The sequence below is a fragment of the Heptranchias perlo genome, chromosome 33, assembly GCF_035084215.1.
Source record: "Heptranchias perlo isolate sHepPer1 chromosome 33, sHepPer1.hap1, whole genome shotgun sequence".
Classification (NCBI taxonomy): domain Eukaryota; kingdom Metazoa; phylum Chordata; class Chondrichthyes; order Hexanchiformes; family Hexanchidae; genus Heptranchias; species Heptranchias perlo.
This window is the reverse complement of record NC_090357.1, coordinates 7,433,101-7,460,978: the sequence shown is the minus strand read 5'-3', so window position 1 is coordinate 7,460,978 and position 27,878 is coordinate 7,433,101. Positions and strand designations below refer to the sequence as shown.

General features: G+C 44.3%; 1 protein-coding gene and 1 long non-coding RNA gene across 2 annotated transcripts; both read left to right on the top strand.

Annotated features, from left to right (window-relative positions):
* Positions 1-14,336: 14,336 nt before the first annotated feature.
* si:dkey-103g5.4 (uncharacterized) lies at positions 14,337-22,896 on the top strand (the record flags this gene model as incomplete). Its single annotated transcript, XM_067970717.1, has 9 exons — positions 14,337-14,423; positions 15,405-15,572; positions 15,828-16,032; positions 16,977-17,057; positions 18,332-18,484; positions 18,665-18,816; positions 20,509-20,595; positions 22,508-22,654; positions 22,792-22,896. Coding segments are annotated over exons 1-9 (1,185 nt in total), but the record flags the coding sequence as incomplete, so codon positions are not given.
* A 4-nt stretch (positions 22,897-22,900) lies between these two features.
* On the top strand, positions 22,901-26,724 carry LOC137301295 (uncharacterized). The gene is made up of 3 exons (XR_010958262.1): positions 22,901-22,989; positions 23,612-23,733; positions 25,850-26,724. It is a non-coding gene; the product is annotated as an uncharacterized lncRNA (long non-coding RNA).
* The last annotated feature ends 1,154 nt before the right edge of the window (positions 26,725-27,878 follow it).

Genomic DNA, 27,878 nt, shown 5'->3' with positions numbered 1-27,878 from the left:
ATTTGCAATACTTTCTAAACAGGCCCTGGGATTAGCAGTAGGCCGCAAGCAGGCCCTACGCCATGTCCGGAGCCTTCGAGAATTCCCAGCAAGCTCCTCACAGCCCCTCCCAAAGCACCAGTCTGTGGGCCATCACCTGCGACTAAAAGAGTATGCCCACAGAGGCAGGCATTAACCAGGTAAGCTTTCTTTGAGAGGAGCAGCCTGGATTCATTTAAAAGGAAGGAGAGTCTAGGGGGATTATTTGGCATTCCAACTATTCCTCCATTTTTGGGGGGTGGGGGAAAGACATTGGGGTAGAAATTGGTATGCATCGTGCCTGTTTTTCAGGCATAAAACAGGACCAGAGCGGACCAATTTAGCAATGGGATGGACTGTGCCCAATCTGCGCAGGCGTTGGTTCCACTGCTAAATTCAGGACCCGTATTTTAGGGCCCCTTAAATATGTAAATGAGGGGCCTAATGCCTGTTAAGGGCCCCTTTTAGAAATTTGTCTCAGACGAGCGGAGCAGGCGTTTTCCCCACCCTGCTCAGGAATCCTCAGTGATCCCCGTCTGCTACCGACCAAAGGTGGGTTTTGAAAAATGTGGGTTTTTTTTAAAACATTCCTATGGAGCCAGGGGAGCAGGAGTGTTCCCCTCGACTCCATAGCAGTCATGATCGTAGCTCCCCCCACGCCCCCTCCCCTCCGTAGCCCACTCCAACTCCCCCACCCTGGACTTATCTGAGAGCTGCTGTCGGTGGGGCAGGTGGCCCAAGATTGAAGTCTTCGCTCGGGCGAGTTGCCTGTGGAGACGTGACCAGCGCCGGCAGCTCTGTGCGCCGATGAGGCCCGAGGACCATTTTTTTTATTGGTTCTCAGGCCCTCTTGCTTTGGTCGCTCAGGTCCGAAAACGGGACCAGACTAATTTCCACCCCACTGTTTGATTTGCCGTTTTCCTCAATGTACATTTTATTACCAAATGCGGATTCCCCCCCCCCGAGTCTTGACTCAATTTTGCTAGGCTGCCCTGGCGATAGGACGGGTCGGCTGGAGTGTCCCTGTGTGTCCTGGAAGGCTTCAATAGAGAGCTGATAGGGAGCCTCCCGGGCCCAGGAAATCCCAGGCTGAGGATGCAGATTCCCCGATTGGGAGTGCTGTTATCCTGTGCTCAAGTGGCTCCTGTGTTGGCATCCGGCTCGGTCTGAAGTCACCGATCCCCGAGTGGGTGCTCCCGATTAAACTAATGGACAGAAACCCAAAGGCTGCCAGCAGCCCCGTCTGCTAGCGCAGCCCCTCGTTGGGAGTGCCCGATTGTGCGATCAGCTCTGCAAGGCCCGAGAGCCTCCAAGTCAGCAATAAAACTGGTATTTCTACAAAAGCCTCAAATCAAATAGCGGTGAGTATTATTTTGGTAGATCGAATCGGGCCAGGACCTACTCCGTTAATGGTAGGGCGTTGGGGAGAGTTATAGAACAAAGAGATCTAGGAGTACAGGTTCAAAGCTCCTTGAAAGTGGAGTCACAGGTGGATAGGGTGGTGAAGAAGGCATTCGGCATGCTTGGTTTCATTGGTCAGAACATTGAATGCAGGAGTTGGGATGTCTTGTTGAAGTTGTACAGGGCATTGGTGAGGCCACACTTGGAGTACTGTGTACAGTTCTGGTCACCCTATTATAGAAAGGATATTATTAAACTAGAAAGAGTGCAGAAAAGATTTACTAGGATGCTACCGGGACTTGATGGTTTGACTTATAGGGAGAGGTTAGATAGACTGGGACTTTTTTCCCTGGAGAGTAGGAGGTTAAGGGGTGATCTTATCGAAGTCTATAAAATAATGAGGGGCATAGATAAGGTAGATAGTCAAAATCTTTTCCCAAAGGTAGGGGAGTCTGTAACGAGGGGGCATAGATTTAAGGTGAGAGGGGAGAGATACAAAAGGGTCCAGAGGGGCAATTTTTTCTCTCAAAGGGTGTTGAGTGTCTGGAACGAGCTGCCAGAGGCAGTAGTAGAGGCGGGTACAATTTTGTCTTTTAAAAAGCATTTGGACAGTTACATGGGTAAGATGGGTATAGAGGGATATGGGCCAAGTGCAGGCAATTGGGACTAGCTGAGTATAAACTGGGCGACATGGACATGTTGGGCCGAAGGGCCTGTTTCCATGTTGTAACTTCTATGATTCTATGATTCTATAAATAGAATGGGGAGTGCTTTGAACAAAATATTCCGTTCGGTCGCACGTTCCAGATCTTAACGACCCTCTGTGTGAAAAAACTTCTCCTCATTTCCCGTCCAGTTCTTTTGCCAATTATTTTAAATCTGTGACCTGTGGTTACTGACCCACTTGCCAGGGGAAAGTTTCCCCCCCCTACTTACTCTATCAAAACCCCTCATAACTTTCTCTTCTTTTGATGAAGTTTGTGGTTTTGTTTTTAGTTGTAGTTTTGTCATTTCAACTATCTAATCCCCACCTTTGCCTGTTGTGTTTTTAGTCTATTTTCTGTTTCTGGTGATAATATCAGTGGTCTTTGGTACCGCTGCTCCCATAATGATGTCGCTGATACCTGAAATGATGGTATTGCCGTTCTAACAGCAGTTTCCTTGTTTCCATTACAGAGGGAGTCCTCTGATGGTTCAGTTGACTAAATGCCCTCCATTTGGTGTGGAACTGAGCAATATGAACTAGGGAGGTTTGATTCCTGGTCCAAGCTGAGTTAGCTGATCTTAGCTATGGCCGTGGTAAAGCATCGCAATCAGCCTCATCATCCTGACTGAGGAGGGCTGAAAAATCAGCCAGGGTTTTGACTCCTGATCATTATCAGGTGATCCACGCTGGAAAGCACGTGTGAGTGGATGGTGGCCATAGAAAGGATTAGATTCAGTCAAATTGCCTTCTATGGTTGAGCAGCCTGCTGACTTTTACTGGCTAGGCTCACTTGTGAAGAATGGTCTTTTGGGTTAGGTGCTGGAGGGCGGGCATTACTTGTCAAACCTTATCCCAGTGTGAATCTCTTACACATTGAGAAAAATATCCAAGAAAGTTTGGACGTGCCTAACATTGAGTTGAGTCCCTATGTCCTATTATTTTTAAAATGGGACTCCTTTTTATGGTGCTGTTTTCCTCTACTCCTCCTGAGTTCTTTCAAATCATCTACAGCTAAGATGTGATCAGGTGACCTACCCTGAGGCCTCCAACAACACTTCAAAAAACCAACTACCTCGAGTTGTGCAATGGTGGCCTAGAGACACTATCCCTTCAATGTTTCTCTCGGCATATAGAGGATTACAGTTACAAACCCACAGCCCGCCCCCCAGATACAAACCCACAGCTCCCACCCCAGGCTCAAGACTGCACCCTAGCACTCTATGGAGCTGTGCACTGATACCCCAGCTTCTCTTGGTGTTCCTCACTCCTCATCACATGTACAACCATTTTAGTAATTGCTGTCACATATAAAAAAAGAAAGCACAGGCTATTATTTCCACATGAAGTAACCACTTTCCTAATTGTTCCATTTAATTCTGTTGATAACGTCAGGTTTTACATCGAGAAACACGCAGCCGAAACAATCCATCTGGAGGTGACTTTGCTGACAGATGAAATGAAGAGAATCTGCTGGATTATGGAAGAGGTGTGTTCGAAAGATGGGGACAGAGGGAACATTCCAGGCTTAAAACTTTGTTTCTTTTAGCTGCAAAAACCTAAGTGAAGGGTAAGGGTCATAGTGCAGGACACCACCAAGTCGGAAAGGAGTATGACACAAGAGGAGACACCAATGATACCAAGCTTGAGTTATAAAAGCCTGTGGATTAATGGTGGAATCATGGACTGAGATAAGGAATTGCACCATTTTGAAGAACTGGGGATGAATGAGGAATGAAGGGAGTTAATACAATGATCCTTGATTTCAACACAGTGAGGATTCAGGGAGGTTGAAGAGCGTGTGAGATGCATGCTTGGAGCTTAAGTCAAATGTATACTTCACTGTGTTTCCAAATCAGTACACCAACAGAGGCCAGAAACTCAAGCCGTTCAAGACTCAACCGTATGTATAAAACAAAGCACCTGCTACAGCCAATAAACGAAACTCTGCCCACTTGTTCTGCTCTTGTCATTTCCCACTTGTGCAAACTCTGAAGATACACAAAACAGTTGCGGCTCATTTTATTTGATGACCTTGTATTTCTCTTATTTTCTGGTTATTTTCCCTGATTGTATTTTAGTTCCTATCCGTCTTCTCGCAGCACTCGCCTTAAAGGAGAGGGTAGGAGTAGGGGGGAGTATTTCCATGTAAAGTATTCTCTCTGTGCAGTTGAGGAAGAATTGTGTTTTCTAAATCTGCTAAGTTGAAAGGGGTTACCTTAGGCTGCTATTATACATAGGAGCAGGAGTAGGCCATTCAGCCCCTCAATTAGATCATGGCTGATCTGCACCTCAACTCTATTTACCTGCCTTTGCTCCATATCCCTTGATACCCTTACCCAACAAAAATCTATTGATCTCAGTCTTGAAAGCTCCAATTGTCCCAACATCCACAGCCTTTTGGGAGGAGAGAATTCCAGATTTCCACTACCCTTTGTGTGGAAAAAGTACTTCCTGATTTCCCTCCTAAATGGCCTAAACTTTAACTTTAAGATTATATCCCCCTAGTTCTTGATTTCCTCATCAGAAGAAATAGATTCTCGTTATCTACCCTATCAAATCCTTTTAACACTTTAAACACCTCGATCAGATCACGCCTTAATCTTCTAAACTCAAGGGAATACAAGCCAAGTTTATGCAACCTGTCCTCAAAATGTAACCCTCAAAACCGGCTTTATCATTCTGAACCACGGTATCATGCCACCAAATGTAACGCCGCATTCATACTACAACACAATGGGGTGGATGTTCAACTTGCTGCCAGAGCATTGAACTGGCTTTGCGGATCAGCCGCCCGTCATCGAAACCGCCTGATTGAAGTTCCATTGATTTCAACAGAAATAAAAATCAGGAGGTTCTTATAACAGGAGGTAAAATCCAGGCCGGTTTTACACCTGGGGTGGCAAGTTTAAAATCTACCCCGATGGAATCCAATTCACCGTCCATAACAGATTAAAATGATACACAGATTTTAGTTATTTTAATTTGGGTACTGTAGTGTAGCAGTTATGGTCCTGGATTAGCAACCCAGAGGTCATGAGTTCAAATCCCACCATGGCAAGTTGTGAAATTGATTTCAACAAATCTGGTAATTTGTGGGCTGGCACCAGAAAAATGATCATGAAGCCGCCAGATTGCCGTAAAAAAAACCAACTGCTTCACTACAACAACAACTTGCATTTATGTAGCGCCTTTAATGCAGTAAAATGTCCCAAGGCGCTTCACAGGAGCGATTAACAAACAAAGTTTGACACCGAGCCACATAAGGAGTTATTAGGACAGGTGACCAAAAGCTTGGTCAAGGAGGTAGGTCTCAAGGATGGCCAATGGATAGAGTTGCACAGCAATGAAGTTCCCTAGGGAGCTGCCAGGAGAGGAGCCATCTTGAGTTCGTACTAATACCCATCAGGAAAGGGAATCTGCTGTCCCTACTCAGTCTGACCTACACGTTACTTCAAGACTTCAGTCCCAACACTACATGGTTGTCAGGACAAGTAGGGACAGGCAATAATTGCGGCCTGACGAGTGTCGCCCACATCCTGAGAACAAGTATAAAAGAATCTTTTTAAACTTTTTTATTCGTTCATGGGATGTGGGCGTCGCTGGCGAGGCCGGCATTTATTGCCCATCCCTAATTGCCCTTGAGAAGGTGGTGGTGAGCCGCCTTCTTGAACCGCTACAGTCCGTGTGGTGACGGTTCTCCCACAGTGCTGTTAGGAAGGGAGTTCCAGGATTTTGACCCAGCGACGATGAAGGAACGGTGATATATTTCCAAGTTGGGATGGTGTGTGACTTGGAGGGGAACGTGCAGGTGGTGTTGTTCCCATGTGCCTGCTGCTCTTGTCCTTCTAGGTGGTAGAGGTCGCGGGTTTGGGAGGTGCTGTCGAAGAAGCCTTGGTGAGTTGCTGCAGTGCATCCTGTGGATGGTACACACTGCAGCCACAGTGCGCCTGTGGTGAAGGGAGTGAATGTTTAGGGTGGTGGATGGGGTGCCAATCAAGCGGGCTGCTTTGTCCTGGATGGTGTGGAGCTTCTTGAGTGTTGTTGGAGCTGCACTCATCCAGGCAAGTGGAGAGTATTCCATCACTCTCCTGACTTGTGCCTTGTAGATGGTGGAAAGGCTTTGGGGAGTCAGGAGGTGAGTCACTCACCGCAGAATACCCACCTCTGACCTGCTCTTGTAGCCACAGTATTTATATGGCTGGTCCAGTTAAGTTTCTGGTCAATGGTGACCCCCAGGATGTTGATGGTGGGGGATTCGGCGATGGTGCGACCTCAGAAGCAAAAGTTATAAAATATTTCACTCAGTTTCTTTAATATCACTTACCGTAAAATAAAATTAGGGGCCATTAAGGTAAACAAAGAACTTAAAGATGTTTCTTGCTGTTCAACTAGTTACAAGAGCAACAGAGAGAAGAGGATGGAGGAAAGTCTGACCAGATGAAGGAAGTGCTGACAGATTTGGCCAAACAGCGCAGAATGTCAAAGCAGGCACTGCATGTCCGGCATGTCGCAGAGCTAATGGAACTGGGACTGGACCCTGTTCTGGTGACACCCAAGAACATTCTAGAAACAGAGGAAGACATAATGAGCAGCTTGAAGCGGTTGGTCACTGATTTCCAAGAAGTCTATGGAGAGATCGAGCACAAACAGGTCAAAGAATTGCAAAATAAATTAGTGGGTATAGGGACAGTCCTGGGGGTTCAACTATACTTCGGACTTCCTGGGGTTAAATTTCCACAGGGGTTCTCCCGCTGCAACTTTGGTGGAAGATCAGCGGGAACTCCGGAGAAATGGTGACGTGAGGGTAGTCCCACTGAACTGGACAACGAAGGAGAGACATTGGAAGAGAAAGGTGTGGTTGCGGAGAGGTTGAGCCAGGACGAGTAGGGTCACTTTGTGGCAAGGGCGGAATTCTGACTGGAAAGATTTCAAACATGGAGTTGTGGGAAAGATAAGCACAGATTTGGGAGGTGACAACATGTTCAAGGCCTTTGAAGAGGAAACGGAGATTGGACATGGGGCAGTAGCTAGCAAGGACCGAGGAGTTGAGAGTGGGTTTTTTTGAGGAGAGGGAAGATGACAGAAGTTTTGAAAAGGCGGGGGATTGCACTTGAGACAAAAACATGTATAATATCAGCCAGCAAAGGGGCCAGGGAGGGAATTTGCATTGTCAGCAGTTTAGTGGGAATGGGGGTCAAGGGAGCCAGAGGTGGGGGTCAAGGGAGCCAGAGGTGGGGGTCAAGGGAGCCAGAGGTGGGTCTCTTGGGCAAGATGAACTTGGAAAGGGCATGAGGCGAGATGGGACAGTAACTAGAGAGATACGTGGGTTTGGGGCTAGGGATGGGGGGAGACTTGGGAAGGTTTGGCTCGGTGGGCAAAACAACAGGGGAAGCAGAGGCAGATGAACAGAAAGTCTCAATCCTAGTCCATGAGCTCCTCCCACTTGTTGAAGGTGAGGGTGGAGGGGGGCAGGAGAGAGGGGTTTAAGGGTTGTGGAAAAGAAGCCAGTGCTTATCTTTGTTCTCAAGGATGATCCTTGGGAAGTACCAAAGTGCTTCACAGCCAATGAATTACTTTTGAAGAGCAGTCATTGTTGCTAAGTAGGCAAACGGTGACCAATTTGCACACAGCAAGGTCCTAAAAAGCGCAAATGAGATGAATGAAGAGTTCATCTGTTTTTTGATGGTATTAGTTGAGGGAGGAATGTCAGGGCTGGGACACTGGAAGAACTCCCTGCTCTTCTTCAAAAAGTGTCATGGAATCTTTTACATGCACCTGAACTGGCCCTCAGTTTAATGGCTCAGCTGAAAGGTGGCACCTACGACAATGCAGCACTCCCTCAGCACCGCACTGATATCTCAGCCTAGGTTACGTGATCAAGTCTGTACCTGTGCTTGAACCTGCAATCTTCTGAATCAGAGGCAAGAGTTCCACTAACCAAGCTAAACTGACGACACTTGATCATCCCTGCTGACAGCAGCCTTGCATGTACTAAAGCTGGAGTGGAATCATAATACAATGGGCAGGTCTGTGAATTACCCTGTGATCTCTCCACAGGATGTACCCTTGGAGTCTGTGCCAAATGAGAGCCAGATGGAAAATCCTGTTGCGCAGTGTATGGACTCAGAGGCGGGAGTTTCGACCCAAAAAGCTGAGACGGAGCAAAGCAGTGAATGGCCACTGTTCCGATTGGAGGCCTCAAAGATAGTGCTGCAGGAAATCAGGAAGCACGCCAATGTGTATAAAAGCATAGATATCTACAATACGTTACAGGTACAATTACACAGTTAGACATAAGGTTTTCTCCTTACAGAATACTTTGCACTCAAAAATATAACCGAAAGATTTTTTAAAACGTATAGAGGAAGATTTTTTCTGAGGGGAAATTTTAACTCCCGGGCAGGAAGCCAGTGAGAGGCCCACCTGGGAGCTGCATTGAGAGGCCGGGTCCATTTTAACAGCTGGGCCTCATTAACACCTCGTCAGCCAGCTGCCCACATGAAGCAGGAGTTCAGAGGCAGCTCATCTTCATTGGGCCGACGAAGATCAGGCTGTCAGTGTTCGATCACGTGTCCTCCCAGCCCTGTACTCATCCAGTGTTTGACCACGTACCCCCAGCCCTGTACTCATCCAGTGTTTGACCACGTACCCCCAGCCCTGTACTCATCCAGTGTTTGACCACATGTACCCCCAGCCCTGTACTCATCCAGTGTTTGACCACATGTACCCCCAGCCCTGTACTCATCCAGTGTTTGACCACATGGATCCCCTGCCCTGTACTCATCCAGTGTTTGACCACATGTACCCCCCTGTACTCATCCAGTGTTTGACCACATGTACCCCTAGCCCTGTACTCATCCAGTGTTTGACCACGTACCCCCAGCCCTGTACTCATCCAGTGTTTGACCACATGTAGCCCCAGCCCTGAAATCATCCAGTGTTTGACCACATGGATCCCCAGCCCTGTACTCATCCAGTGTTTGACCACATGTAGCCCCAGCCCTGAAATCATCCAGTGTTTGACCACATGGATCCCCAGCCCTGTACTCATCCAGTGTTTGACCACATGTACCCCCCTGTACTCATCCAGTGTTTGACCACATGTACCCCCCTGTACTCATCCAGTGTTTGACCATGTGCATTCCCAGCCCTGTATGTGGAGGGTTCAGGAGGGTTACGTAGGTGGAGGATAGCCCAGGGCGGCAGCGTCCCTAACTTTCTTTGCAGGGTGTGGAGGGGCACTCCTGCTCCTCTAAGCCACACAAAAATAAGTTTTCACTTACCTTCCAAGGCCTCTGCTGGGTGACCGCCAAGTTTTATTGAGCAGGGAATCCTCAGTGAGTGCCCCGCACAGTAGGCAGTTAAAATAGCATCAGGGTCCTATCGAAGGGCATATATTTGAGTCAGACAGATGCCTCATCTACCCAAATAAACAGCAATGTTAATATAGCTGCAGGGTGGGAAATGAACGGTAAGTTTACTGCTTGGATCTTAACTCCCATTGCGCCTGGTTTCCACTGGAGTGACTCCAGTCCCACACCAACCTAGTTGACTCTTAACTGCCCTCTGAAGGGGCCTGGCAAGCCATTCAGTCATACCAAACCGCCACCAGCAGTTCAAGAAGAAGGACCACCACCACATTCTCAGGGCCACCAGGGATGGGCAATAAATGCCGGCCTTGCCAGCGACACCCACATCCCAAGATTGAATTTTTAAAAATTATTTTGCACCTCTTACGTGTGCAGCACTTTTGTCTGCAGGTTTCTCTTCATGTTGTTTTGTCCACTCTCAGGAGCAGAACTCAGGTGAAGCTGTTTCCCAACTTCTCAGGAGACGAGGTCAGGTGACTGGGGAGCAAATGGCTTTTACTGTAGGGAAGTGTCTGAAGGAGGATCACGTAGGAAGGCTCTCGAATCTCCTGCGGGTGCAGAGTGAAGAGAGAAAGGAGCAGAAAATGGCAGCGGAGAAACGGAGGAGGAAGATGCTACACGTAAGAATGATTATCCGTTAACCCGTCAAAAGGTGCACCCCCTCCACAAACAAAGTCATTCTTCATTTCGATAACTATTACTATAGATAGTACTCGCGTAATGCTGCCTGCCTGCGTCCAAGAGTAATAAATAGCATTAATGTATGAGATAGAAAGAAAAAACTACAAACACTGGAAATCTGAATTTTTTTTAAGAAGTCTGAATGGTTTGACTTACAGGGAGAGGTTAGACAGACTGGGACTTTATTCCCTGGAGAGTAGGAGGTTTCGGGGTGATCTTATCGAAGTCTATAAAATAATGAGGGGCATAGATAAGGTCGATAGTCAAAATCTTTTCCCAAAGGTAGGGGAGTCTATAACGAGGGGGCACAGATTTAAGGTGAGAGGGGAGAGATACAAAAGGATCCAGAGGGGCAATTTTTTCACTCAAAGGGTGGTGAGTGTCTGGAACGAGCTGCCAGAGGCAGTAGTAGAGGCGGGTACAATTTTGTCTTTTAAAAAGCATTTGGACAGTTACATGGGTAAGATGGGTATCGAGGGATATGGGCCAAGTGCAGGCAATTGGGACTAGCTTAGTGGTATAAACTGGGCGACATGGACATGTTGGGCCGAAGGGCCTGTTTCCATGTTGTAACTTCTATGATTCTATAAGTGGAAAATGGCACAAATACACAACTTGCGTGATGCAAAAACTTTTAATCACCCTTCATTCTGTTTTAAATGTAGATGGAAAACGAAGACCTCCCTGCTCCTCAGAGAATCAGTGGAGAGGATCCATCGCTGCAAATGGACAGAAACTACAAGGTGGGGCTGAGGAAAGAGCTCGTCCTTCAAATCAAGGAACGGGAGCATCTCATAGAGGAACAGGTACTTTCTTAACATGTGTGTAAAAGGTACCTGTAGAAAATGTATCTTTTATACTTTCAGGCAACAAACTGTCCATTGGCCCTGAATTTCCTTGTAATGTTTGAGTCTACTTTGCCTTAAATGCAGCGGAAACGCCGTTCACGTACGTCCACAGGGATTCCGCCGCACTCCACCGAAACTACGCTGGCACAGCAGCAGAAATATCCAAGGGAATTCAGGGCCTATGTGTTACCCTGTAGAATGTAGCTGTCGTTGCACTAGGATTCCAATTGGGATTTGCCACTTTGAAAGAGAACTGAGTTCCAGTTTCAATATAAAGTATCCTGGAAGATTTAGGGAGCAGTTTCTGTATTTAATGACATGGTGTTTTGTTCAGACTTAGCTTTGCTGGAAAAATAACCAATTTGTATTATGTAACTATCCTTCACTCACTGTATTTTGCTGGAGAAATAACCCTGCTTTTATCAGGAGAAGTTGCCGTAGTTTCAATCACGAGTTCTATTTGCTATAGTTCGTAGAGGCTCTTTTTAAATAGACTCTGTTTGCTGAGTATAATAGACTTTGTTTGCCGTAAAATAGACTGTTTGCTGTGAGAACTGCCATGAGTCCAGCCCCACCTCCAACTCATTGGCTGACACAGTGGTGTCAATAGACACTTCAGGTAACATCACTGGAGGCTTGTTGGGCTTGTTTTCTTTGGTAAAGAGGCCTTAAGGTGACCTAATTGATGCTTTCACGATTATGAAGGGAATCGACAAAGTTGATCCAGGTATATTGTTCACTGTGGTGAAGAGTTCGAAATACCAGTGGACACAAGTTAGAAGTTAGGAGAAAGATGTGACATCAGGCAAAACATTTTCACCCAAAAGGTAATAGACTACTGGAATAGGCTAATATGGAAGCAGACAGTGTAAAAGGGTTCAAAAGATAATTAGATGTATTTCTAGAGAGAGAAGGAACTGAGGGCTGTGGTGAGAAGACATGTTGGCAGGACCGAGCTCTATTAAGAGGGGACAGGCTTGTTGGGCCTAATGATCTTTCCCTTTTCTGATTCTGATTCTGATTTTCAATTTCTTCCAAATGTTTAGTTGCAGTTGCAGGAGGAACAAGCAATCACGGAAGCAAGGACGGGAGACGGGAGAAGTGATGTCGGGAGCGTGGTTTACCATATCCAATTACACCGTCACCTTCGCCAGTACATCCTGCTGGAGCAGAAGCTCGAGCAACAACAGCAGGATCTCCGGGCAGCAGCACCACACTGCAGTATAGCGGTTGGTATATCTCACTGGCCTTAGTTTTCCATAACTTTTAAAAATTATAATCCACTCAGCAACCCAAAATAAATTCTGAACCTATTAAAGTCTGCTGAAGGCTGATTTCCATTGGTTGAATGGCCTGGATTTTCTGGTTTTTTTTAAATGATTATGGGAGGACGAGGTGATGGTGGGTTTAATTTATGGAATCTCATTTCCGATCTAGAGATATCATTCTCTAGGTTCAGCAGTGTAATGCTGTTTTAATGTAGAAGCTAAAGTACTGGGAGAGCAACCTTTGCACGGAGACACCGGACCTACAAAGGCACTTTCCTCACTTTTCCTTCCTCCATGTCATCATTCCCGATGTCCATTGGTTTGCAAAGTACTGGACTGAGCTCAAAACAGTCCTCAATAGTGTATGGGCCCAATATACCCCACCCCCCAAACACATGGCTGCCAATACCAGAGTTATCCAAGGACTGGATGCACCTGCGTGTCAGTGAGCTGACCTCATCGGGTAACCAGTCTGAATCCAGAGTTCACCACAGATGGGAATCAAGTCAGTATAGCGGTGTGAAGTAGACATACTAACTGCAATAAACACAGAAAATGATGGAAACACTCAGCAGTATCTGTGGAGAGAGAAACAAAGTTAATGTTTCAGGCTGATGACCTTTCATCAGAACTGGAAGAAGTTAGAGATTTAACTGTTTTTAAGCGAGTACAGAGCCTAGGGAAAAGGGGGGGGAGGGAGCAGGAAAGAACAAAGGGGAAACGGCCTGTGATAGGGTGGAGGGCAGGAGTAATTAAATGACAAAAAGGATGATGGTGCAAGTCAAAAGTGGGTGGTAATGGGACAAGTAAAAAAAACAAAAGATGGGTCCAGAGGAGATGTAAATGGTCACAGCACCTTATGTCCGAGAAAATGGGAGCGGTGATTATGATCTAAAGTCGGTGAATTCATTGTTGAGGCCGGACGATTGCAAAGTGCCTAATCGAAAGATGAGGTGGTGTTCTTCAAGCTTGCGTTGAGCTTCATTGGAACAGTGTAGGAGGCCGAGGACAGTGAGGTTAGAGTGGGGCGGAGAACTAAAGTAACGAGCGACCGGAGGCTCAGGGTCACGTTTACGGACTGAACGGAGTTGTTCAGCAAAGCCATCACCCAATCCGTGTTTGTCTTCCCAACATAGAGGAGACCGCATCGTGAGCAGCGAGTACAGTATACTGTTATATGACTGCTCTGCTGCTGGCCTGTGTATGTTTGTGGATAGATCTTTGGTTTATATGGCAACCCTAGAATAATGATTTGCATTCCAGCAAGTGCTGACGGAAGATGAAGACAAAGAGATGAAAATCTTGTGTGAAAAAGCAGAAGGCCATGCGTTAGCTGTGATGGAGCTGAAATCTATTGCTGCCTTATTGGAGCTAAGAGAAGAAAGGCTTCAGGAGTTTGCTGACAGCTTGAAACCATTCATCTCAGATAAGGTTTGTAACATTATTATTCATTGAAACATCTGAGCAATTTGCTGGTAGGATGTTTAAAGGGTGAGGCTTTTTCTGGATCTTTTGTAGACCTAGAATATATTGAGATATCTAATAAAGCGAAGGCCTGGATGGCAAAGCGATTATTGCAGAGTCTGGTCACCTCTTGGAAGGGTTTAGATAAAGTAAATAAAGAGAAACTGTTTCCATTGGTGGAAGGGTCGAGAACCAGAGGACACGGATTTAAGGTGATTGGCAAAAAAACCAAAGGCGACATGAGGAAAATCTTTTTTACGCAGCGAGTTGCTATGATCTGGAATGCGCTGCCTGAAAGGGCGGTGGAAGCAGATTCAATCGTGGCTTTCAAAAAGGAATTGGATAAATACTGGAAGGGTAAAAAATTTGCAGGGCTACGGAGAAAGAGCGGGGGAATGGGATTAACTGGGATTAACTCTTACAAAGAGCCAGTATGGGCTCGATGGGCCGAATGGCCTCCTTCTGTGCTGTAACCATTCTATGGACAAAAAACTTGGCATCACAGTCTGCTGTTGTTTTGCAGTGTGTTGAAGAAGCTGAACGCATTGCAAATGAGCTGAAAAGATTCAGGCAGGCAAGGATGAACGAACTACAGAAACAGCTGGAGAATATGAACAGCAAGAAAAGACTGAACCAGGAAGAAAGGGAAATGGCGTTCAGAAAAAAGGTGAAACTAAGCCATTAAAAAAAATGAGCGTTTAATGAGTGTGTAATTCTTCGTATCTGTTTCAGATTCTCTTCCCATCTTCCTGCTAAGGTGCTTCCTGTATACACACACTCGTTTAGCTGGGAGAGAGGGAGAGTGAATTACTGGTAGCCGCATGACTTTGAGAAAAGTGAACAGCAAATCTCAATGTACGTCTCACAATCCAGGCTGACACTTCAGTGCAGTACTGAGGGTGTGCCAACTTTCAGATACGATGTTACGTTTCGGAGAGGAATTTTCCAGAATATTTTTTCCCTTATTGGCCCTGGGTTTTTGCTTTTTTTTTTGCCTCTCCCAGGAGATTACGTGGCAGGGGGGGGTGAGGTAGTGGGAAGTGTCTAATCATGATACTCCAGCCATCGTGGTGTGTGGAGCAGGCTTGATGGACCAACTGGTCTTTTCCTGCCCGTCAACTTTGTATGCTCATAAACCAAGGCTCCATCCACCCTCTCAGTTGGATGTAAAAGATCCCATGGCACTATTTGAAGAATAGCAAGAAAGTTCTCTCTTGACCAACATTTATCCCTCAACCAACATCACAATTATTGGGGTAAGCAAAAAAAAAAGCTTGGACTTGATAAGACTTTTTATGGTGGAATTGGTTTTCCTCATTAATCTCCACTTACTTGCTTCATTAAATAGAAATTTAGCAAAACCTTTTCATTGCTCACTTGAGGATGAGCAATAAGACACAGTTACATTCTGAAAGCGTGGCAGGGCAACATCGCTTTAGTTCGTGCAGTACTACTTTGAGATACACAAGAGGTCATTTTCACTTTGATCACCAGGCTTTCTGTCCAATCATAGAAGCAGGAGTAGGTCATTTGGCCCATTGAACCTACTCCGCCATTTTGTTAGCTATAACAGGCGTCTTTCTACCTCAATACCCCGAAATCCAAACATTCTGTTCATGGTTTTTCTGTCGATGGTTTTTCTGTGCAGATTAAGGAACTTGAGGCAGAGATAGAGAAGGAACAGAAGGTAGACGAAGAGATAGTCATGCAGAAGCAGTTGAAGAAGGAAAGACGGCAGAACCTGCAGATGATGGAGGAAAAAGTCAAATTACAGGACCAACTGGAACGAGGGGAGCTAACTCACATACTCAAAGAGGTACTGGATTGCCATTTTGATTGACCTATTCATAAGATCACAAGATAAGTATCTTGCACTGTTATAGATCTGTCTACATCAGGCATGAGTTCTGCCACCTGCTTTAATTGCACGTTCTTCTAGGTTCTGAAATGTTAGATTTGACAACACTTCAGTTGGGCTTTAGTTTTAAAGTGCCACTCACTGAGGTGAAAGCTCTCCACAACAGTAAAAGGATGAAAATTCTTCACGAGTTTAAAAACTTCTTTCTTGCAGAAGCTCACTAAAGAGCACAGCGAAAGGCAGCGTCTCCTGGAGGACACACTTCAGCAAGAGATCACGCAAGTGAAGAAGGATCAGGAAGTGAAGAGGGAAAAGAAACGAGCTGACGATCGCCGAAGAATCACAGGAAAATTAGCAGCGGAGGAGCAGGAGGAAGAGGCGAGACATTCTCAACAGGTTCAACAGATTCTGAATGAAGGTGTGAGAGGGACTGGATTGTTTTTTGTGTCAAAGTACTTTTCTTTGCTCAAGGGGCCGCACGCCAACTGTTCCCTGGAAAATGGAGGGGGTGAGGGGGGGACCTGCTCCCAGGCTTTTGCTAATGTCAATGAACTGGTTACAGGGTGATGGATAATGGTGTCCTCGAAATGATCCGCCAATTTCTGTAAGAATGATGTCCATTCAAACCAAGATTGGCATCTCAATGATGGGGAGGGGCACGGGGAATTGTTCCAACCTATCTTCTGACACCGTGCACCGATGTTCCATCGTGTTCAGCCACCAAATAAAGTTTTGCTTGTAATCCCCCCCTCCCCTGCATTTTCTTGTTTATATGTATAGCTTGTTAAATGTTAGACATCACGATAGAGGTAATAGATATGTGCGTGCATGAAGACGTCGTGATGCATGATGATGTCATCACCATTGCGCCCTACGACCCCCCTGGTAAGATTGGCAACAGCCAGGAAGGCCCAGTGAAAAACTGGTCAAAAACAGTCTGGCAGATTTACATTGACGGGGCCGTTAGCTCCAAGACATCAAAGCTACAGGAGCCGGTGCCTGAAGAGCAGCATAAAAGTGACTTCAGAAATCATGAGGAACTGGCGCAAAATAAAGCAAAGACTAAATTTTTCTTTAATACGCTCTCACTGGAACGTTCAGTTTATATTTCCAGATCAATGACCTGTTTAATGGCTCTTCAGACTCTAAGACTATCCTCAGGCAGAGGTAACCATGCAGGGAGATTTGTTTTCCTTCATTTGGTTCATCACTTCAAACACTGTCTTTTCTGACTTAAAAAATACTTGAAATTCCAAAATTAGCAAACATCGCAACCTCAATAAAACCAATGGTAAATCTATTATATGATTTTAATATTTCATAATGAAAAGTTTTTTTTTCTTCCCTTTTACTCCCCCTTAGCTACAAGAGCCTTTGAGCAAATAGCAAGTTTTGTTGCCCTGAAGATTCCTTTGCTTCAGCCAAGACCCAGTCAGCCCTTGGGTAAGCATTGTCAGCGATCAGGTGGAGCTTTCAATACTCAAGTGTTACTGATGCACAGGTTTACAGTGTGGTTTAGACTTCTAGGGGTCTATTTTGCTGTTGAGGAGGTTGGGCAGCCAATAAAAAGCAAGTATACATTGCTAAGCCACAATCACCAATTTTTTGTATTTCCACCTATTGGTTTGTTGTCGGGTGTATGTCAAGCCGAGCAATGGCAAATTGGTTCATATGATGTAGATTTGATTCCTTTGTTCAACAGTTGGAACAGGCTGCCAGGAAGGGTGGATGAGGCCAGGACTTATTGTAATTGGATCAAGTGAGCTGAAGTGCTTTCTTTATACAAAGCTTTCTTGTTATTTTAGTAACTGGAAATCAATTATTTGATCTCTGATACTCAGCCTGGTTTATGGCAGACTGGCTGCCCAAACCAAAAGCGAAAACCATCCATTTTACCAAAGAAGTTTCTTTTGGTGTCAGAATATCAGCTTGGCTCAGTTGGTAGCACTCTTGCTATATTGAGTCAGAAGATTGTGGCTTCAAGACCCACCTCAGGATCTAAGCTAGGCTGGCACTTCAGTGCAGTGAGGGAGTCATGCATTGTCAAAGGTACCACCTTTGAGATGAGACATTAGCCGAGACTCCTGTCTGCATTTTCAGATGAACATAAAAGATCCTCCCTCAACCAGCACCACCCAAAAACAGGTTGATCATTCATCCCATTGTGGGACATTGCTGTGTGCAAATTAACAGTTGCATTTTCCTATGTAACAGCAGTGACTGCATTTCAGAAGCAACTCCTTGGATGTAAAGCACTTTGGGACATCTTGTGTATGTGATAAGGCCCCAATTAAAGGGCAGTTATTTCATTTAAAATAAATGAAAACATAATGGGCTCCAACAGTAAATTTCACACAGGAATTGAGTGTCAAAATGTCTCGGCACATAGTCCATAAAATTAATACGGTCTTCAAACCCTAAGCAATGCAGAGAATTGCCCAAAGAACCTCGATGGCCCAATAAGGGTGACCAACGTGAATATGGCACATAATAAATACAAAGTTGGCATGGGAGAAGGCGAAACAAGGGTGAGACATGCCATCCAAAAGGAAGTACTGACAGGGAAAAGGATCAAATGCAAAGCTCAGCCCATCTGAATACACCTCTGTTCAAATTAGCTGCCCAGCCCAGATGAGCATTTGAAGAGCAAGATGGGAATTTTGTGCAATCGGGTTTCCGTTCCGTTGACTTAATGGTAGATCTTTTCATTCTTGCAGAGGAAGATTGGGCCAATCTTCTGGCACAATCTCCACTCTTCAAACTCCTAAAGGAAATAAATGAACACCTGAAAGCAAATCCAGAGGCAGAAGAGCTTTCATCGACTAAAGACCATCAACAGGGCACAAGTCAAACCGAAGCCAAATACCAAGGTACAGTGACTTAATAACTGATCAGTCCAGAGGCAAGTGAAACTATAGAACTTACCTGGAATATTCTTTGAGTAAACTGAAAATTCTGATCTTTGACTTCCGTAATTTCTGGTAAAAGAAATCTTTCATCTGATACTCTCTTGGGATAGTCGATTGAAATGAGGTACCTTTTCATTACAGAGACACACAGACCTTTCATAGATATTATGGATGCACAATGGACTTGTGAAGGGAAGCTGGTGCCACTGACTCTGGAGAAGATTTCAGTGACCGAGCTTGTGATCTATCGTTTTGGAATCTTCATTGTTCAGCTGGTGAAGAGATCGATCAACGTGAGATTTTCTTGTGGCTTTAGTGATAATACGGGGGAAAATTATAACTGGAATCCTGCATCCTCAATGTCTTGAAGTCAAGATTCATCAGTCTCTACTTTACTCTCATTCATTCTTTGCTAAGATCTCAAAACTATGAAACTTGTTAACCTCCCTCAGTCTTCCTTCATAATTATTGATGGGTTTTTTCCCCGCTGAAACGGAGAGTTAAGAAGGAGTTTAATAAAGGTTTTCAAAATTATGAAAGTTTTTGAAACGGTAAATGCTGAAAGGTTGTTTCCATTGGTTGGTGAATCGGTAGCCAGGGGGCATCTACTGAGGATTATTACTAGAAGAACAAAAGGGGAGTCAGAAATGTTTTCACATACACAGGGTTATTAGAACATGGAATGCTTTACAACATGTTACTATTGAGACAGAGCCTATAGCATAATTGAAAAATGAAACTGGATATTTGAAAAGCAGGAACATAAAAGGAAATTAGGATCGAGCAGGGAGATGGAATTATAGTAGATAGCTCCAGTTGAAGAGCTAGCTTGGACTGAATGGGCCGAATGGCCTCTTTCTTTGCTTTAATTTCTTTGTTTCTTTTCCTACAACAATTTCAGGATTTTAAAATATAACCTTGGCTTTGCTTAAATGCTACTTCCTGAGTTAACATGTCTTTTCTCTTGTGAAGACCCATATAAGCACTGGATAGCAGGGTCTTCAACCTCTTACAGACAAAGCTCCAAATATGGCTATGTGTGTAGACCAGAGTGTATTTAATAATAACTGGTAATAACAAAGATACACGTCCAAAACTATATCAACACTTGATCTTTTGCCTTTCTCTGTCCCTTTCTTACTCCTCAGAACTTTCTAGCTTTGGCAATTTATACCAAACTCCCCCTCCCTTTCCCCAGGGGTGGGAGGAGCCACGACTCTATCTTTTTATTTCATTCTCAGATTGTGGGTGTCGCTGGCAAGGCCGGCATTTATTGCCCATCCCTAGTTGCCCTTGAGAAGATGGAGGTGGGCTTTCTTCTTGAACCGCTGTGGTGAACAGTCCAGTCCCTCAGGAGCATTGCAATCTTCTATTCTCTTCAATACTGAGGCCCATATTATTGGCCTTGATCCTTCACCTTAAATAAAAAAATGTCCTTTCATATTTTTCGTTAATTGAATAGAAATAAATTTATTGTTTATGGGTATAATTGTGCAAAATCATCTTGCATGTTTAACACTCCCTCAGTGCCATAACAAGGTTCCCCAGTAGTCTAGCAGTCTGGACCCCTCTTTAATTTTCAGAATAATAATTTTGAACAGTTCAGAAATGTCATTATTACAAAATGACAGCAGGCTCCATGACTACTTCCTGATAAGTACTGAGTGGTAATTAATGGTTCTCAAAGCTATTTCCATGGTATAAAAACTTTAGATTCATTTCCCTCAAGTTAAAATGAACATGAGGGGTAATTTCGTGAGGCCAGTGCAGACCCTTGCTGGACACAAGCACTGGTCAGAGACCCAGCTTCAACACTTTAGTCCCGATGGTCCAACCAGTGTTCGAGCGAGTGGTAATGAGCCTCGGTGCCAGCATTGGAGTCCTGAGAAATGACCCCTATTGACTAGTTGCATCCAAACCTTTTATATCTAGCTGTTACTGTCTGTCACGTAACATAAGAGTAACATTTTCATATTTCTTTAAAGGCTCCAGAGATCAATATACTTCTTGCCTCCAGTTTGCCAACTAACAATTACACACGCAATGCTTTCCGCAATTCCTTCTTCTATCAGGTATGTAACTCATTCCATTTATTCCTCCATCAGCAAATGAACTGGGAAGGGTCAGAACCTCAGCCCATCCCTTACAAAGCCAATGATATCAGGAGCCAGATGTGGGGTGGAACCAGGGACGGGGACTTGCTAGGCTGAGGTTCCCACTTCCCGGCTCAATTGGACGCCAGTATGTTGACGGAGATGGGACATACCAGCTTCCAGATGGGCACAAGTGGGTCCGTTTGGAGGGGAGGGGGGTTGGTAGTGAATATAAAACATTAGAAATAGGAGCAGGAGCAGGCCATTCAGCCCCTCGAGCCTGTTGCGCCTTTCAATTAGATCATTTGGATATGATACATTAGTAAGGAAAAATTTGCAGGGCTATGGGGAAAGAGCAGGGAAGTGGGACTAATTGGATTTCGAAGAGCTGGCACAGACACAGTAGAACGATGCAGTATGATTCTATGATTCATCCAAAAGCAACTTATCTGCTTGTTAAACCCGGTGATTGATTTTGCCCCACTGCTATTCACTTTAAGGATTGGGTACTCATCCAAAGGATCTACAGATTATTAGACTGGAGGATTTCTACTTCTGTAGATCACTGCCAACTCCAAACTGATCTTCGACCTCAACTCCACTTTGCCATCCGATCCCCATATCCCTTGATTACCCTAGAGTCCAAAAATCTATCTATCTCAGCCTTGAATATACTCAACGACTCAGCATCCACAGCCCTCTGGGGTAGAGAATTCCAAGGATTCACAACCCTCTGAGTGAAGAAATTTCTCCTCATCTCAGCTTTAAATAGCCGACCCCTTATCCTGCGACTGTGCTGTCTAGTTCTAGACTCTCCAGCCAGTGGGGGGGGAGAATCCACTTGAGGAGTCAGGATAGACCCCTAAAGAAAAGGCCCGTTTCTTCGGCCCGTTCGCACAGGGAGACAAGCGGGATACTATCAGGTCTTGGGGAGGGGGTCTGGGCAACCCTCCCCAACAATGCCCAGGCAGCAGAGTTTTTGGCAGCATGGGGCAGGGTGGGCATTGGAGTGGTGCCATCACCCACTGGTCCTTATAGAATTGAGGTTTCCTCCTACTGACCCTAAAAACTGCAACCAGATCAGCATCAGAGGGAACTGGCAGATGAAAACCCAGCGTAGCCACTGGAATCACAGCCCATGTATACATAGCCATAATGTATACAAGGAGCATAACCCAGCAAACGAGAATGTATCATATTTCAAGAAAAGATTCCTCTCATCACATAAGAGGTGCATATATTTTATTTTTTTGGTTAAATCCTCTCTCCAGTTAAATAACTTAAAAATAAAAAGCACCACTATCTGATACAAAACTGCATGGCCAAACTCATCAGCCCCCAACTTGCTGCAAAGAAAAAGGTCTGAAGATTTTCTGATGAGCAAGTTTCCCACTCAGAGGGGATGGGAGGTCGGGGGTTGGGGGAAAGGCATCTCAGAGCCAAAGAACTGCAGCAATCCTTTAATGTGGGGTCAGGAGGAGCACTGCTGTTTCTCCCAGCTCCTCGTTCAAGTAAGTTATTTACCGTCGTTGCTGCAGGCTTCCCGTAGGCATGGTTACCTTGAGTGCAGCCTGCGATGGCGCTGGCTGCCTCAGGGCAAACCAGTGTTGGAGCGGGGCCCCCAAGCAGGCGTTAAGCCCCTTATTTACATATGCAAAGGACCTAACACCTGCTTCAGGCATGGATGAAGGGCGCCTCTAATTTGTCCTTTCCCAATATGGCAGCCAGAGTTGCGTGCGCTTCCTGCCCGCCATTTTGGGGTGTTAGTAGGCCACTTAATGTCTGAAAAATGGGCACTACGCGGCCCAATTTTAGACCTTTTACTTTTGATTGCATGTTGTAGCTTAAGAGCTTTGAGGTTAAAAAGTAACATTCGAGCTTTTTATTCCAGCATTCTCAGAAAAAGCTGTTTATTCGGCGACAGCGACTGGCATCTGTGGGTGACTTCTCCCTCTTCCTGGTGCACTGTTTGGCTCACCTCACTGCAGACGAGCTGACTGATGACTCCAATCCTCTGTTCCTCAAGCTGTTTCACCAGGTACTCTTGCTACATCGTTAAATTCTACGTAGACTAAACAGGAGTTGGTCAGTTAAAGGTAGCCAGTTTGCTGATTCATACATTCTTCTTAAGCGGCCAAAATCTGAAATCAAATGCCTATTGTGTTCTAATGCCAGGCAATGAAGGCCTTGTTCAACGACATGTTCTTCACCAGACTGCGGAGTCCTCCTGCCTTGCATACGCTTGAGACACGGGCTTCCACGTGGGACAACCTATTCCGAAAAGAACTCGATCCGGAAATTTATACTGACACAATTTCTGATTTACTGAAGCTCAAGCTGAAGGAGCCAAAAAACTTGGCGTTTTTTGCAGAGGTAATGGTTGTGTTTTTAATTCAACAGGACGTAGTTTTAATGCAGGACCTGCAGTAAAATTTTGACAACTTCCTGAGTTTAAAGAAATTCTGAGCTCCACAAACATCTATAGAAGTCAGTATGAAGGATGAAAGACCTTATCACATCCCTCCAAAACATCTCAAAGCCCCTCGCATATGATAAATTACTTTGAATTGCAGAGACTGGCAAACGTAGATATTTTGCACGTAGCAAGATCCCACAAACACCAATGAGATGAATGACCAGTTCGTCTGTTTTTTGGTGCTGCTAGTTGAGGGTTAAATGTCTATATTCATAGCTCTTGGAACTGTCCCATTACAACATGGTAACATCTCGTAACAAGTTCCTTAACGTTAAGGCAGTGCACGGTTGAGTGATGGAAGGACTTTTCAGGAACAATTCCTGATGTTTCATAAAGTAAATGGAATCAGCAAGTAAGCAGAAAATGTTAAATGTACAGATTAAAGCTTCTTGAAACATTTTGTAAGTTAATCCAAAGAGGCCCATACTTCAGAATCTTCACTGATCCAAAGTAAAATGCTCTTATGAGGAAATTATTCTTCGAGGACTTGCTAAATGGAGCAACATGCATGTTTTTCAGCCCCTGCAGCAGCGCAAAGAAACTGGGAGCGACAACACAACCGAGACCCCGGAGAAAGACCAGCAAGCTGAAAAGATAAATGAACATCTGCAGGGTCTCAGTGAAATACAGAAGAACGAGGGGTAAGATGTAACTGCATTTACTGACACTTGAGTCCTATTGCTTTAAAGCTGCATACATCCTATGAAATGACATCAGAAAGTGTCCAATAATGAATATTAACACGTAGAGCTAAGTACTCAGCATTCCTTTATTCTAGGTATATCCTTACAGTAAATCATTTGGTACAATGTCAACTGGAGAGTTACAGCTGATTGTGGGATACCCCTGTAACATAGGATGTTGTCTATACCCCTGTATCACAACATATGTGACATACCCCTGTAACACAACATAAGACACCGCGTGTAGTATAAACCTGCAACACATTGCATTGTAGTATACCCCTGTAACACAACATAAGACACCGCGTGTAGTATAAACCTGCAACACATTGCATTGTGGTATACCCCTGTAACACACAGGGTTGATTCGCTGAGGTGATATAAATGTTGAATTTTGAGTTTTGGCCTGCTGCATTTAGGATGGATCTCAAGGTTCATAACCACCATTTTCAGTTAATGAGTCACCATTTTGTTTTATTGCCACCTCCCACGCACCCAGAAGTAAGGGAATTTTTCTAAGTTGATTTTGGGGACAATGGATAATAACCAGATAGTGATTCATGATCTCTTAGGGAATGGGAAATATCTATGCAAATCCTTAAAACTGAATTGATTTAGAAAACAAATACCCATTTGTACTTCAAGGTGTGCTGAAATTAAAATTAATCTTTTCTTTTTCCCTGCGATAAGTTTCCCCTCTTTTCCCAAAAGTGATGGCTCATGCTGAGGTCTATTTTCCACAGGGACAGCAGCACTCCAGTTCCCCGGTCAGGTGCCTTGAGTGTAGATATTGAATTTCAGCGGGCTGTCTGATGGGGACAGCTGGGTCCAATCCTGTCCTTGCCCAATGCCCGTAAGCACGGATTTTCCAGCACAGGCCCCTGATAACAATGAAGAACAGGAACCCGGCTGGACGTTATTCTCCACAACCTGTGGGTCCTGAGGCTAATTGTAGAGTAGCTGCTGTCACCTTGGCTGAGATCGGCCAAATCAGCAGGGACCAGGAATTGAGCCTGATTTTGCTGATCTGTGTAGTGCAGTGCCATATCATGTGATGTATTTACTAATAAGCCATCGAAGGAGCCGGAAATGAATCTTTTAATATCCTGTAGACAACCCATTCCATTTCCTATTGGAATGCCACTTGCTACAGTGGATGTTCACAGTCCATGGCTACAATGAATGCTGTCTTATTGAAATGTCAGTCGAATGACACTATATGGCATCTTTAGCAACAAAAGAGTTGAAAGGTAATGTCTTCCTGTCTCTCAATGTGCCTCTGGCTCTCTGAGTTGTAATTCAAGAGACCGAAATGGGGTTATAAATGAGCAATCACAGCCCTGAAATTACCGAGTGGAAAATTAACATAATAGGGTTAATGTTCAGCATGCCATCTGGGGATAAAACTGGTATTGCAGATTGGCTGCTCATTATAGAAACTGCCTGATTTTCAATTCTATTGGATGAGACCTCAAACCGAGCCCCAACTGTCCTCTCAGGTGGATGTAAAAGATCCCATGGGACTATTCCAAACAAAATTATGGAAGTTCTTCCCAGCGTCCTGGCCAATATTTATTCCTCAACCAACACCTAAAACAGGTTATCTGGTCATTGTCACATTGCTGTTTGTGGGATTTTGCTGTGTGTAAATTGGCAGCTGTGTTTCCTACAATACAACAGTGACTACACTTCAAAAGTACTTCATTGGCTGTAAAGCATTTTGGAATGTCCTGAGGTCATGAAAAGTGCCAGCTAAATGCAAGTCTTTCATCTCTTTCATTTTCTTTTCTATAACCCCAGTTTTACGCCCAGGAGGCAAGTTGGAAATTACACATGTATTTGTCTGAAATTGTGTCCCCGCTATTTTATTGGAGGTGCTTATTGGTTTAAAACAAATGGGTTACATTTCCACTAATGTGGGGAATAAAGGAATATCAGACAAACACATTAAGAGTTTGTAAGTTGGTATCCTGTGATGTAATTGTAGGGCCCCTGAGGCGATTAGCTTCGTAGATGTGTGCTAAAAAGGGAATGCATTTCTGCTGTAAAACTAACTTCATATTTGTTCATGCAGAGTTTGCTTCGAATCGAAATCAGAACTGGAACTGGAGGACATTGAAGAGAAGATAGATAATATAACCGTGGAGCTCACCGCAGTCTTTGAGTCGGAGCAGAAGATACAGGACAGCACGGTGACTGTTTCAAAGAAAAGAGCCTTCCTGAAGGAAATCGAAGAACTGGAAGCAGAATTAGAAAGCATGAAAAAATGAACTCTTTGCTCCTGTACTACAGCTGTAACTACTGCACTGAGTACAACATAATATGATACATTCATAAGGAAAAATTTGCAGGGCTACGGGGAAAGAGCAGGGAAGTGGGACTAATTGGATTTCGAAGAGCTGGCACAGACACAATAGAACGATGCAGTATGATTCTATGATTCATCCAAAAGCAACTTATCTGCTTGTTTAACCTGGTGATTTGATTTTGCCCCACTGCTATTCCCTTTCCTTTAAGGATTGGCTACTCGTCCAAAGGATTTACAAATTATTAGACTGGAGGATTTCTACTTCTTTGGATCACTGCCAACTCCAAACTGTTCACCTGATTCTCTGTCACCCTCTTCCACAGACCCAAAACCCTGGCTAAATGTGTGATTAATTACAGCCCCAATGGTGAATTACACTCATCTACCAGTTTATACAATAACAAACACCCATCCAGCAGAAACAAAGCAATTAAGCTTGAGATCAGCAAAATGACACATCTAGGGTTTATTTAGACATCATGTTAGACAACTTTTATTCTAAAGTGTCACCATAAGTATTATTTCTCTCTCACTGCACGGTTCGATGAGTCTGCACATTATTTTTCATTATGTTGCTCTACTTGGTTACTGTGTTCTGTGAAATTCTCATGCATTCATTACCTAAATGAATATATCTCTTGCCCTTCTGCCTGTTTTGTTTGAAAACACTTTATTCATTTAGTTGGCATGTATTGACGCTTTGTGAGAAGTGGCAGTTTTTACTCAGATTTGCACAGGTTGAGTTGAAAATTCACTTTCATTTCTCCTGTGTTTTTAATGTATGACTAAAAGTGAAGTGCTTTTTATGTCAATTTATAAAATACTGTGCATTTATTAATGAACTGATCTATCGTATTGTTTGTTGCTGTTTCACCAGAAGGAGGTTTTGATTATGCGTTAATATTTGAAATTCACAAGCGTTGAAAAACCAATGAAAATGTTTCGCATAAATTAAAGGCAGCCTTTAACACTGAAAATTCTGTGTTTTATTCATTATTTGGGATTAGTGTTTTTTAAATTTAGTTTGGACATTGTGTGATAATTTACTGCAACAAATGATCATTTTCCTTTTATTCAATATTCGTCCCTCTGTGTTCTGCCACTGCCTTGTTTGCCTGGGCTACAAACCAGATATGATCCTGAGCAAATAGGTAAGCAGCTGCCATTGCCGCTGCCATTGTTGCACTGGACCAGTGCTAGGAGGAGCAGATAAATGATTTATTGAAGTACCTGCTACTGTGTTATTATTTTCTGTGTTAAGAAGTGAGCAATGTGGAAGAATGTGAATGCAAAGCCAGACCCTATCACTCCACAGTGCCACGCTCTAATGTCTTGTGCTACGAATGATCAATTTTGACTTGATTTAATAGAAGTGAACTACCACATTCAAAGCTGTGACACTGTGAAAATAAAGCCACTGCTCTGTTGATTCTGGTGTTTTGGTGTTGGAGCAGGAAGTCAATCTTTGGGTTTCAATCAAGCTGGCAGCTAGAGCTCATAAACAATGGAACCATCCTTCCTGATGAGTCTTGAAATCTATCCTACATCTTCAATATCTCTCATAAGAAGACTCCTTAAACCATACAGCATTTCAAAAGTATTTATTTGGCTGTTAAGTGGGAAATCCTGAAGACATGAAAGACATTATATAAATTGCAAGTTTGTTCTTACACCAGTCCAACAACGCACCAACCCATTTGTTACATAGTAAAGTGTTTGGGTAGGAGAAGCCTGCCCATACAATTATCCTTCCTTTCCTGTGAGATATCTTCACCTCATTTCAATTAAAGTTGCA